Below are 13801 nucleotides of genomic sequence, written 5' to 3'. Positions count from 1 at the left end.
GAGAACTCAACTTTTTAATGGCTTGTGTATAATTATCAACTTTTATAATAACACCAAGGTAAAAGACTCCTGCTATTTCTGGCTTACCACCGAACCAGCCCAATTGAACTTTGCTCGCGAACTACGGGCCCAGTCCGCAAAGCCTGAGAACGACAGTTGCTTAGAGTCGTTTTATGCCAAACGGATAAAACCAAATGACTTCGAAGCCTTTTAAATCGTGCTTTTCACAGGATATGCAGAGGGTGAAGCCGAGACAATAGTGGCTCCTCCCGGCTTCACCTCGCCCTGGTGTGCCATGCATTGGTTTTTGTGAAAGCATGTTTTAAGGAGCTAGACATGTGAAGTAAAGTCATGTCAAACGGGACCTTATTCTTTTCATCTATCATGTGAGGCTATTTTATCAAACGTTTCTACCAGCAACTTTAACTCTACCTGTGAAATTATTCTAGAACTGAAACTGAAAAAGGATGCTCCACCAATGAAGCGGAGCTGTACCAAACACACTCTTTTTAAGCAAACCTAAACATTAAATTTAAGGTCACATCTCACTCTGAATTTTTATGTCATTCTAAGAATGTCAGTGCTCTTCTTCCTCAACTCCAGTAAAGTTAGAGCTAGGGTTTGAAGTTCATGAGGTTACCTGAATTCAACGGGCTTAGAAGGATTGTTGGGCCCAATGAGAAGTTAGGCCCGGTGCTAGTGGCGAGCATGGGTTGGGGGTGGCATGGGGCGAGGCGATGGTGGCACCGTGCCGGACAGTGGGGATTAGGCGGGGAAAGGACGAGGGTGTGATGGAGATAATTTGAGGATCTCCATCGGGCTAACGTGGTGGCGGTTGTAGGCAGTCGAGCGCTGCTAGAGACGGGCGAGAGGTGGTGGCGATAGGGGAACTTGGCCGTAGATGAAGAAGACGTCAAGGAGGAAGCACACATCTGATGGAATTCAAGACCAGGGCGTGGTGGACAGCGATAACGGAACAGCTGGAGCTAGGTAGGGAGGTGTAGGTGGCAGGGGCAAGCGAACCGTCAGGGGGTCAAGTCGAGTGAGGGTGCGCGGAGGAAGAAGGAAGATAAGATGGAGAGGGGGGATTTGATCTAGGACCTTTATTTTGTATCTATCTAAGGGCCAAAAATCGAGTGTTGCTTGTCCTAAAATTACTCCGCTGTTGACTAGACTTGCTAAAAAAATTGTTGCCTAAACAACTTCTTTTTATAACAGGCTGGTTCAGTGGTTGGTGAGTGTTACGAATCTCAAAACACTCTTATATATATTGAGAGAGAAAAATACTCTTATGTTGTTTTGAGTGGCTACCGGGTCTCAAAATAAATTCATAAAAGTAAGGTGGTCATCTTTGGATATAACTAGGAAGAAAATGAGATGAAAGCAAATGCGCTTAACTACAAGGGGCTGCCCACGAAGAACCCATGTATTCCGATTTGTGATAAAGATCTAAGTGTGGTGATATATTTCAAGGGATATACAATAAAATGGTCAAACGGCGGGACCTCTAAAAAATTGATTTTAACTAATATCTGCCTCAACAATCTTCTTATGTACGCACACATTTTTACTGTCCTGCAAAGGGAGCTCGTGCAAAAATGGATACTATTGGTTTAGTTTTTTTTGGGAGTTTTTTTTCAGATGCTACCTTTGAAGTATCATATATGGCTAGATGGACTTCAATGTGTAAACCCAATGACCACCGTGGTTAACATATGAAAACAATGAATCAATGCCTAATCTATAAATGGATTTGGAAGATTGAGACATGCTCACATGACATGTGGTGTGCACTATTAAAACTTAATATTCTAGGGGGGACTTCTTTGGCTCCAATCATAAGGGATCTTCACAGTTTTGAAAAAAGGTGCACAATGTGTCAATGTCAAGCATTTGTTTAAATGGGTTCTCAATATGTGGAGTACACAGAGGAAACTAGGGACAATATCATGTACGAAAACAACGAGGGGCATGCCCCCATCGAGTTTGAAACCTCCACCACTCACGCCATCATCCATGTTGGGTCTAGATTTCCTCCATACCCACCACCCGTATGGGTGACATATACCCATCGAATGGCATACGCGTGTGGACGGGGGGGGGGGGGTTTGTTAAAATGCCCCATACTCATACCCTAACAGGGTTGTTTACTCATCAGGTTTTTGGTACCCATTGCCATCTCTAGAGGAAACAAGGCAAGATTTTTGAAGTGATGCCCGGAGAAAAGGGGCGCCTCTCAAAATTCAATTCCACAAACTTTATGAGATATGTGGGAACCCAGAAGCACCAGTGCAAAGGGTTTTGGGAATATGGCAAGTGGAAAGTTCTATTCAGGAGAAGTTTGTTTAGGGAGCTGATGCAATAGAATGAGTTATGAAAACTCCTTTTGAAGACAGAAATAGACAAAACTAATAGGGATAAAGTAGTTTGGACTCTTGACAACTCCAAAATTTTATCAACTAAGTCCCTGCATTACTTTTTTAACCAAGAGGGTATAGTCAATCTGGTAGGCTTATTATTTGAAAAGGTAAGCTCCTCTGGAAATCAAAATCTTCACGTGCCAAACTTTCTATTATAAGCTACAATGCACCACTTCCATGAGGAAAATTAATCCCCAATTGTTGCATATGCAATAAACTTGAAACTCCGAGTCATATTTTTGAATGTTGCATTTTTTTGAGGTCAACTACGGGGGGATCAAACCGATCCCCACTTGATTTCATTCTATAGAGATGCAGGCAGAGCTGGTGGGTGGAAGGGACCGGAGCCCACCAAAGTACAATGGGTGACCCTTGAAAGGTCCAACAGGGTACAAGAGGGGGGAGAGAATAAAGACATCAACAACAACAACAACATGATTTGGCTACAAGCCCAACCTACTAACCAAAGCGAATGCAAACACTACTTCCTAACAAGTGCCACCATCAATGACAGACTCCAAAGAATTCTAAACCACATGCAGCTGTAAGGCACTGAGTGAGATCCAATAGACGACAGCCAGGAGGCTGCAAGGCATTGAGTCGAAGCCCACAGACGGCAACCGCGAGATGCATCACCTGTGAGTGCATCTGGGCTCCAACCGACGTCCACCAACACCATTTGGGAGAAAGAAGCCTCAAAGGGGGAGGACTATCAGGGAGAGAATGAGGAGATCCAGAGAAGATCAAGATCCTCGCAACCTAGCATATGATGAAGCGAAGCACTCAAGAGATTTTAGAGGACAACAGACCAAGGCGTTGTTATCGAGCACCTGGTAGCAAGTGGTGTGTACATAAAACAAGGGATAGGAGGGTAGCTAGATCGATAACATGATAGGGATTGGAGAGCATCTACACAAGGACATGTGGAGCGCGGATAGGGACAGGTGTGCTTATGTCGATGCCTTCGAGAAGAAGGAAAGTGACATCCACCGTCGACGACCGAAGCTACATCGACGCCTCCAGGGAAGGGAGGTAAACGGCGCCGGATGACGTCGCCGTCGATCGCACAGTTGCACGGCTTTCGCCTGAACTCCTCGTACCCATGAACTGTAGCCCTCATCTCGGAGCTACGAGGACGGCAATGGTGAGCCAGTTGGCCATCATCTTGCGGAAGCCAGCTGAACGCAGAGCCACAGGACGCTGCCTTACCTTGCCCGCGCGCGAGCTAGGGTGGGGATAGGGCGCAACTACAGCCCTTGTGGGCGCGCGCCGGCCCGGACCCACAGGTAGCCACTCCAGCGGCGTGGACGAAGTTGCGGCGGCTGGTGATGCATAGCACCGAATGCTCCTCGTCGGTGCGCGTCTGCGTCTCGGAGCCGGTGGTGGCCTCGAAGTCGAGGAAGAACTCGTCGCAGGTGAAGCGCCCCAGCAGATGCCTCTCCCCCAGCGCATACGGGTAGCTGGCCGCCAGGCGGTGACCCAGATCTGGCCGCCCGACCCACGTATCAATAATTTTGGTGCTGCATTCAAGAGGCCTATGGATGTGATAGAATCCCAACATGAGTACAAGGACTCTCTCTCAAACTGGTTGCCAAAGAGGCTTGGTCGCTTGGAGTTTTTCTAAGAGCGGTTTTCTTCTTTTTTATAGGTTTAACATGGGCACTATATATATATATATAGTCATTATGTTACGGTTCCCCTCCCCTCTCTCTCTCTCTCTCTCTCTCTCTCTCTCTCTCTCTCTCTCTCTCTCTCTCTCTCTGACGATTAAGAATTTTTTTCCAATAACCCCAATGTTGTGATTCATGGGCCGGGAGTATCAAGTTGCTGTAGATATGGACAAAGCTATTCAAGGAGAAAGACAAAGTCAAGATGAAGAAAGGCGGTTCGCTGCTTAATTGATTTGATGAGCAAGGAAACTATGAAAGAGCCCAATTCTCATATCATGGCTCTGTAATAGGAATAGCTCTTTTGTTTGATGTCTGTCGGAGCTGGAAGCTTCTTTTGTTTAGCACTGTTAGCTGTATCCCCAGTTTGTATGACTTTTATACTGTCTTTTTTAAAAGCTGAGATAATCTCTTTTAAAAAAGTGGTTGGTATATTACATGGGCTAGCTAGGCTGAATCTGAATATTCTTCGGTTCCAATAAAAGAATCTTGTAAAACCGTTATATTCTTTTCCTTACATATTAGGTATAGATTTACATGCTCAAGAAAATATGATATTCTCACTGTTTATCCAATAGTCAGTTGGATGTACCTGATGTACGTGTATCGCAAATCAAAAGTTGCTCTCCCTTTGTCAACGTTTTTTTCGTGTATTTGGAAGCACCAGGTAGTCAAAATCACTCGTTCCTGACCTGACACCTGTAAATGGTACATCTTTGTATTTTTTTTTTATCATGGAAGCATTCTCCATTAACAAACTACCAATCCCAATTTCACATACTCACATGAATAAATTTTGTTCATTAACAGCAAGCTTTCGCCGCTACCGGCTCCAAGGAGTGGTTAGCTGTTACATCCTTGCAGTGGAGGTCAACACTATTTTAAATTCGATGATCCTGTCATCCATGACCATGGACCTCATCACCCCGAGTGGATACACTAATATACATAACACCTCGACGATGGCTCCAAAATGAATCGTCCAATCACAACAAACAAGAGCTAGCACACCGGTTTTAAGGTTCTTGCTAGGCTCTGTTAAAAGGAATAATCACCATAAGAAATCAAAAGAGTACTGAATGATGATATCTCTGGATTGTCAACGATTCGTACTTTATTTTGTTTTTTTGTGTAATCTTATTAGAACTACTAGTAATAATAAATACAGATAGAAGGCTGAATATTTTATGCTCAAGTTTCAATTTTTTCACCGAATCGGAGTATAAAAAATTAGCGCAAACAAAGGCGGTGCTTACAACGTAATTCACCGTGGGATGAACAAATGTGCTACCTAGTCTGATGACCAACTATAAAGAGCTTGTTCTCGTGACAGGGCCCACTTGTCAGTAGCGAGACGTGTCACGAGGGCTTGACAGCTAAGCACCCCTCCTCTGCGCTTCACGACGGTTGATATTGATAACCGGAAAAGTCTGCTTCCGCAGAGCTGCCTTAACGGCCCCTGATTTTTCGCAAACCTCGTTGCTAATAACGGCGCCGGTTCCCTTCCTCCAATCCTCCTCGTCCGGTCGGAACCCTAGCCCTTCCCGCCAGCGGTGGGCGGCGGCTGGCGATGTACCCGTCAGGGGCCATGGTGGGGGCGGCGCCCGCGACGCGGCCGAGCGTGTCGTCGCGGGTGGACAAGGCCACGAGCCACCTGCTCATGGGGCCCGACTGGGCGGTCAACCTCGAAATCTGCGACATCCTCAACGCCGACGTCTGGTGAGCGCGCTACCTCCCACTCCTCGTCGAGGTGGCGTGGCGAATTTGTAGGGGATTTCGGTACTCGCTTTGGCTTTTGTGGGTGTTGGCCGGCCGGCGCAGTCGCCGTTGTGTTTTGGCCAGAATTTGGTGGGGTTTGACAATTGGATGAGTGGACATCAGGAGTCTGCTCCGCCATGTATATTCGAAGCACAATAAGATGACCTCAGTACCTCGGTGTAGTGGCGTTGAAACTAGATGCTGTTATTGCCCTTAACTTTAGCCTTTGGCGTACGTTGGGGAAAAAATAGTTTAGCTATATAGCTTGGCTTTTGCCCTCTCGCATGGTTATTTTTGTAGGTAATATAGCCCCTCCAATTGTGAACTTTACCTGCATACAAGCATGGGAGAATAAGAATATTTGTGAACCTTGTGTGGAAAAGGCAATCAAAGTGATAAAATTCACAAAGGGCCACAGTTAGGATTCTAGCATATATTGTTTTTTTGGGTATGGGAAACTTCCAGTAAGTGTTGCCCTTGTTGGAATGATAAATGAGTGTGTCAATTACCTTGTTATTTTTTATTACAATCCCATGAGCTGAGTGGAACAACTGATGCTAACATTGTCTAACTTTTCTTCGTAATGATTATTCATGATTAAGACAAACTGTGGCCCCATGCCATTGACATGCAGACAAACTTGAAATTGCGGTTTGTTTTTACCTGTATGGTGTATAGGTTTTGATCTTATACTAAGATTTCATTTAGCCTTTCTGCTTGGAAGAGCCGTATGGTTTCGTTACACTACCATGACTGGAGAATTTTAAGATTTATTGGTTCTGGGCTTCCGGTACCTATCAGCTTATCGGACTGATTTTGAACATCTGAATCAGGCAAACAAAGGATGCGGTGAAGGCAGTGAAAAAGAGATTGCAGAACAAGGACCCAAAGGTTCAGTTTTTTGCTTTGACGGTATGTACTTTCACTGTGGTATGATGAAACATGCGAGAATTATTTAATATAATACTTTAATACACAATATGAATACAAGCTTTATTTGTTTTATTTATATCAGTTATAAATTGGTGCAGCTTTTGGAGACAATGATGAAGAATTGTGGTGAATATGTTCAGTTTGAAGTTGCTGAACAGCATGTTCTGCAAGAAATGGTTAAAATTATCCAGAAGAAGGTATATATATAATATAGTATTCTCCTTATTTTACTTTTATATTTCCTATATTTTTTTAGTGTACAATTTTAAACCAGATTTTCTTTAGTCTTGAACAGTTTCAGTAGCAATTGTATGTGTTGAACTAGTTCAGTGCGTAACTGGAGAGCATACTAATCCCCATGAATATTTTGGTCTGGAAACTTTAGATTCTCATTGGTGGTAACACCATGAATTAACTGGTCCTAGAATGTGATTAGATGATTGTTTGTGCCAATTTTGAACTGTTGTGCCAGAACCTCTTATCTTTCCAAAAAAAAAAAAAAACTAATAAATTGAAGCTACATGGATAATGTCCATCATCTTAGTAGTGGTGTCATCGTATGCCTGTTTCTATTAAATACCACACTAACGAGTCATTATTAGTATGTCTAGCTTTTCTAGATACATAAGTCGTTCTGGCTTTTCTAGGTTGAGTACATAACAACAGTTATGCATCTAGCTATAGTGTATGTCTAGATACATAGTAATAATTATGTACCTAGAAAATCTAGAACGACTTATAATTTGGCACAGAGGGAGTACGTCATTATTAGTATCAGAGTGTCAAAGTAGTGAGTTTTTTTCATATCCATATGCCTACAATTCCATATTCTGCAGCTACCAGAACACACCTTTTCCTTTGTAAGTATTTTTTTTAAAGTCCTTTGCAATGAGAAGCCATAAATTATTGTTTTTGTTGAGTCGAACCATCATTGTTAGAGACCTAGAGCAGCTTCTCCTTCTCTAACTATCACGACATTACCTATGTTCCTTTGGATCATCTGACATGCCATAGTTTTTGGTTCTAGAAAGATCCATTTTAATTTATTTGTGATCTATTCCTATCTTGTTTTCTCACTACCTCCAATAACCTGACATCCATTTTAGGATTTTAAGCAATCTCTGTTTTGGAATTTGCTTTCAGAATGATATGCAGGTAAGGGATAAAATATTATTACTTCTAGACTCCTGGCAAGAGGCATTTGGTGGACCTGGAAGTAAATACCCACAATATCATTGGGCATATCTTGAAGTAAAGGTATGCAACTGATCTTTGTTTGAAATATCTTTTATGTTATATGTTGTCAGTGCATGGTTTCAGAACCATGTCCTGCGTTCAACATGCATCAATAATGTGGTTATGCCAAAGCATCCCCTTCTTTCTGCCAAATTTGATTTTAGCAAGCTATTAAAAAACATGGCGCTTGAAAAGAAAAATGTCACTCTGTTTCCTTTTTTTGAAATGCCACTCAAGTTTCTCATTGCTTTCAAATCTATCTTTCTACTTTTGTTTCAATCCCTGCCCTTATCTCATTTCTAGGAGAGAAAGATGGGAAATAAGAAAAGGGAGAGAAAATGTGATATTTCAAAGCAACAGAGAATTTGAGTGGCATCTTCCCAAGTAAAAAGTACTGAATAGCATTTTTTCCCCAGATTCTGTTTTTTTAAGTGGCACAGCCGCACAGATCCATTTCTGCCTCTCTGGCTTTTCTGGAAACAATCCTTTTGGTTGCAAGTATCTCTGCTAACTGACAAACTTTGCTGCAGACGACAGGTGTGGTGTTCCCAAAGCGTCCTATAGATGCCCCACCAATATTTACTCCTCCAGCTACACATAATTCTCAGACCTATGGTTCACCCAGATATGCTGTGGGAAGTCTAAGTGACAGAATGTCCTCAGATGTTGAGACTCTGAGGTTATGCCCTTTTCCTTACTAATTTGGCCTTTTCTCACTCAATTAACCTGTCTCATGATTTTAGCAGCGTTTTTCTTTGGTTACAGTTTAGGAGATTTGAGTAAGATTCGAAATGTCACAAACCTACTGAATGATATGGTGTATGCTTTAAACCCATCTGATCGAATGGTATGTAAGAATTATCTTCTCTAATTATTCTTGCTAACTCTAATTGATGTGGGTGACTGACCTCTTAAATTTGTTTGGACCTAGGCTATTAATGATGAAATTATCACAGATCTTGTGACCCAGTGTCGCTCAAATCAACAAAAGCTTCTGCAGTTTGTCAGTACATCAGGGTAAATATTTTGCGGTGTTAATATTGCCACTCCTTTCTCTTTGATCTGCAATGGTCTTGCATGGTTCCCATTATTCTTTCATATCCATCGTAGTTTATTGGAGTCATGGCATTGCTGTGTCTGCTGTATAGCACGCGTGTGACTTTTGAGATGTTTGATGCTATTTAGGAACGAACAGTTACTAAAGCAAGGACTGGAGATAAATGATCTCTTACAAAGCGTACTTTCAAAGTATGATGCTGTGGCCTCTGGTGCTCCTTTGGCGGTTGAAGCACCTGTGAGAGAGGCAATTGAGGCTCCTAGGGAGGCTCCTGCAGTAAAGCCATCTGCACCCCCTGAACATAATGATAATGTTAAAGAAGAGGAAGATGAGTTTGCCCAGCTAGCTCAAAGGTATGTCTGAGCAGCCTGTAGAATGGCAACTTTACTTTCCTGCACAGTATGTTAACACTTCATGCTTTATGCATCTGCAGGAAAAACAAATCCGTAGTAAGTAGCGACAATGCATCATCCAACACTGGGGCGGACCTTGCCCTTGTACCCATTGATCAAGCAGTTTCAGAATCGTCATCTTCTGTTGCAAGCAATGCACTGGTTCTTCTTGATCCTGCTCCCAGTACTAGCACTGAATCAAAAGAGCTGGACATGATCGACCTTCTAAGCCTCACCTTGTGCAGTCCTACTCTTGAAACCTCAACAGATTCTTCAGCACAGGATCAAAATGGACACCAGCAACCTGCAGTTACACATCATCAAAATGGGCCTCAGGAACCTACAGTTACAAATGGGCAACAATATCCTTCTAGTGTGCCACAATATCCTTCAAACTACCAGCCTCACACTGCAAACCAAGGATATGCTCCACAGAACAGCAACTACGTTGCACCTTGGGCCCAGACCGGAGCATATCCACCTCAGCCTCCTGCATATGCATCTGGCTATGTCTACCCTGCACCACCATGGGCGGCACCTACACATCCTGTTGATTCTAACCCTTTTCTTTCGGTTAATTACCAAGATCCTCGCCCTGTTGCCACTCCTGTTGCTCAAGGAGCCACCTATGCACCTCCCCCAGCTTCATACCCCCCTTCTTCAATATCTTATACACCATTTGTGGCCCCCCAGTTAATTCAGCATAACAGTCCTGTGGGTTCACCAAGCAATGGGCAGACTGCAAATCAAACACAAATGAATGTGAATCAACAATCAAAAGATTCTTCGGCAGCATCTAGCAGACCATACTACATACCTGATAATCTATTCAGCGATTTGATCGATGTGAAAAGTTTTGGTGGTGGAAATAAGATGGGCGGGCCCACTGCAATGGGTAGCTCAAATGGTGGTCAACCTATGATTGGCGGAAAGAAATAGGGTTATTTGTCTATATATACAGCTGATGGTGATCGGTAGCTGCCTTCTTGTTATTTATTACTACTTGATTCGGTGTACATTTACTGTATATCGCCATTCCCTCCTTTGACAGATTTGGCTGCATTGGTTGATTCGTGGGTGCTACTGTTAAGTTTAACAGAGATGTGGACAATTGCTCATGTACATAAATGATTAATAGCATTGCTCCACTGAGGTGGATGGTTGTGGCGAAATCTGTTTGTACTGCTGTGTCATTCTAGCAATTATGACGTGTCTTGTCAAAGAATGGTAGCCGTAGAAGTACTCAGGAAACGTTTTTTTATCTCCGTCCCTAAGTAAATGCAATTATGAAATAATGTCATGTTTTAGTATATCAGGTTTGATCGATGAAAAAATATAAATATTTATAACATTAAATAAATACCATTAGATTAATTACAAAATATATTTTCATAAAAAAATAATTTGGAGTCATAAATATAAATATTATTCTTATAAACTTAGTCAAACGTGAAGCACTATAATTGGCACGTAACTGATAGTTGTATTTTTTTTAAGATGTCTTGTCAAAGAAGTACTCCTAGTACCTCAGTAAGCGTTGATTTTATTAGGAGCAATATAAACTCCTAAACGCGACTTCCTCTATGTTGAACATCTCAAACTGCTGAAGCGATTCTCTCGACATGTAGCCATCGCCACCGCGGCCACTAGCCCGCTACGTGCCTACGTCTGCTGCGCAGCGCTCGCATGGCCCATTAACCATTCTTCTGTTGTACATTTATTTATACACAATGGTGAATATGAGATAGTCTGTTGGCTCATACGAAGGACGGGAAATGAGGGCCGGTACCGAGGACTTTGTTAGACATAATCTGCCCTCATTTTCAACAACCATGTACCTAGTAGAGCTACAACTATATATATTTCATTCGAAGATAATGAAAAAACTCAGTTCAGTTTGTCACATCCACGAGCAGAGTTTTCAGCAAGTGCTGAGCTTGTGCTGTGTGTGTGAGCTGTTCTCAATATCTTCTTTTACCTATAGCCATAGTAAGTGGGCTGGTAAGCTTACTGTTTACCGGTGCAGGGCAGCCGAGGGACCAACAAGTGGTATCAGAGCCGTACAAGCGCTGTCGTCGGACTAACCATTGGCGATGACCGACGGTTCGGAGATGAGCGACAGCAGCGGCGCTGATGTGGCTGTCCAGCCACGACAGGAGGTCGTCGTGCGCACGGCGCGGGAGGTCAGCGGCACCAGTTGGCCGACGCTGACTCGCACCAACTATGGCGAGTGGGCGGTGACCATGAAGGTCAAGCTCAGAGCCCGACGGCTCTGGAATACCATTGACAAGGGCACCGACAACGAAGAAGACGACATGTTAGCGTTGGAGGCTATCCTTGCTGCTGTGCTAGCGGAGTATAGGGAACTGTTGGGGGCGAAGAACTCTGCTAAGAAGGCGTGGGAGGCCATGGCAGCGATACGCGTCGGCTCCGACCGCGCAAAGAAGGCGATGGCCCAGCTGCTGAAGCAAGAGTACGCCAATCTTAAGTTCAAGAATGGTGAGTCAGTGGAGGACTTCTCCCTCCGCCTGCAGTCGCTCATCAGCAAGCTGAAGAGACACGGCGTCACCATCGACGAAGAAGAGGCAGTCTCCAAGTACCTCCACTCCGTGCCGGTGAAGTACATCAAGATTGCTCTCTCCATATAGACGATGCTGGACTTGTCCACCCTCACCATTGAGGATGTGACAGGCCGTCTATGGGCGGTGGACGAGCGCATGGAGCAGGCCACAACAACGACGGACAGCGGCAAGCTGCTGTTGACAGAGGAGCAGTAGACTGCCCGAATGAAGGAAAAGAAGTTCGGGGAAGCCTCCTCCAGTCGCGGTGACAATGGCAAGCACCGCGGCAAGGCTTTTTCGGAGAAGAAGAAGAAGAAGGTCGACCCCAACGCCTGCCAGCACTGCGGAAAGACGGGCCATTAGGCAAAGGAGTGCCCAAATCGTAAGCTGGAGAAGAAGGCTAAGGCTCATTTAGCATAGGCTGATGGGGATGATGAGGCCACTCTTCTGATGGTGATGTTCTATGCACTGCACAACGTTGAGGCCAAAGAGAAGGGAGAGGTGATGGTGGTGAAAGGGCACGACAAGTCTCTAAAGGCTGTCAACCTCGACGAACCGCGCGCCCAAGTCCACCTCAGATGTGTGGGTGACGAGTAGGAGCAGCGGTGGTACCTAGACTCCGACGTCAGCAACCACATGACGGGCTCCTAGGCAGCCTTCTTCGAGCTTGATGGCAACATGACCGGCACGGTGAAGTTCGGTGATGGCTCAAGGGTGGCGATCCGAGGGCACGACACCATCATCTTCAGGTGCCAGAACGGCGAGCACTGCGCACTAATGGATGTATATTACATCCTACAGCTGCGTTCAAGCATCATCATCATTAGCCAACTGGATGAGCGAGGCAGCGAGGTACTGATCAAGGATGGCGTCCTCAGGATTAGGGACAAGGAACAACGGCTTCTTGCCAAGGTGAAGAGGTCCCAGAACCAGCTGTACCTACTCGACTTGAAGGTGGAGCAGCCCATCTGCTTGGCTGCATGGCACACGGAGGAGAAGTGGCTGTGGCATGCCCGGTATGGCCATCTCAGCTTTAACACTCTTGGTCGGCTAGAGAAGATGGTGACTGGGCTACCTCATATCGAGCACTCTAGCGAGCTATGTGACAGCTGTCTGGTCAGGAAGTAAAGAAGGCTACCATTCCCAAAGCTGGTCCATGGTGACCTATGCAGGCCGATCATGCCGACGACGCACAACGGGCGCAAGTACTTCATCTTGCTGGTGGATGACTGCAACCGGTTCATGTGGCTATAGCTTCCAACCAGCAAGAATGAGGTAGTGAAAGTGGTAAAGAAGTTCAAGGCACGCGCGAAGGCGGAGAGTGGTAAGAAGCTGCGCGTGCTGCGGACTGATCACGACGGCGAATTCACTTTGGTGGAGTTCATTACGTACTGCACGGATTAAGGTATGGTGCGACACCACACTGTACTGTACTTGCCATAGTAGAATGGCGTGGTGGAGCGACAGAACCTGATGGTGGTCGGCATGGCTCGATCCATGATGAAGGCCAAAAGCATGTCAGCAAAGTTCTGGGGAGAGGTGGTAACCATGGCGGTGTTCATCCTCAACCACACGCTCACCAAGGCCCTGAAGGGCAAGACACCGTTCGAGGCTTGGCATGGACGCAAGCCGAATGTGTCCTTCCTTAGGACATTTGGCTGCATCAGCCATGTGAAGAACACCAAGTGTGGCAGAACCTCCTAAGTTATAGGGCCCACATGCACCTGTCACTGTCCGATGACCTTTGACATCTATGCATATGTTTCTATGAACTTAA

General features: G+C 44.8%; 1 protein-coding gene across 1 annotated transcript; it reads left to right on the top strand.

Annotated features, from left to right (window-relative positions):
* Window positions 1-5516: 5516 nt before the first annotated feature.
* LOC136459331 (TOM1-like protein 7) lies at window positions 5517-10628 on the top strand. Its single transcript, XM_066459197.1, has 9 exons — window positions 5517-5806; window positions 6679-6757; window positions 6877-6975; window positions 7922-8035; window positions 8545-8693; window positions 8780-8861; window positions 8946-9031; window positions 9200-9424; window positions 9505-10628. Exons 1-9 carry the CDS (start codon window positions 5658-5660, stop codon window positions 10400-10402), a joined length of 1881 nt encoding a protein of 626 aa, XP_066315294.1. The 5' UTR covers window positions 5517-5657; the 3' UTR covers window positions 10403-10628.
* Window positions 10629-13801: the final 3173 nt, after the last annotated feature.

Source organism: Miscanthus floridulus, chromosome 6 (assembly GCF_019320115.1).
Source record: "Miscanthus floridulus cultivar M001 chromosome 6, ASM1932011v1, whole genome shotgun sequence".
Classification (NCBI taxonomy): Eukaryota; Viridiplantae; Streptophyta; class Magnoliopsida; order Poales; family Poaceae; genus Miscanthus; species Miscanthus floridulus.
The sequence above is the reverse complement of the archived record's forward strand: the minus strand, read 5'-3'. Positions and strand labels throughout refer to the sequence as shown.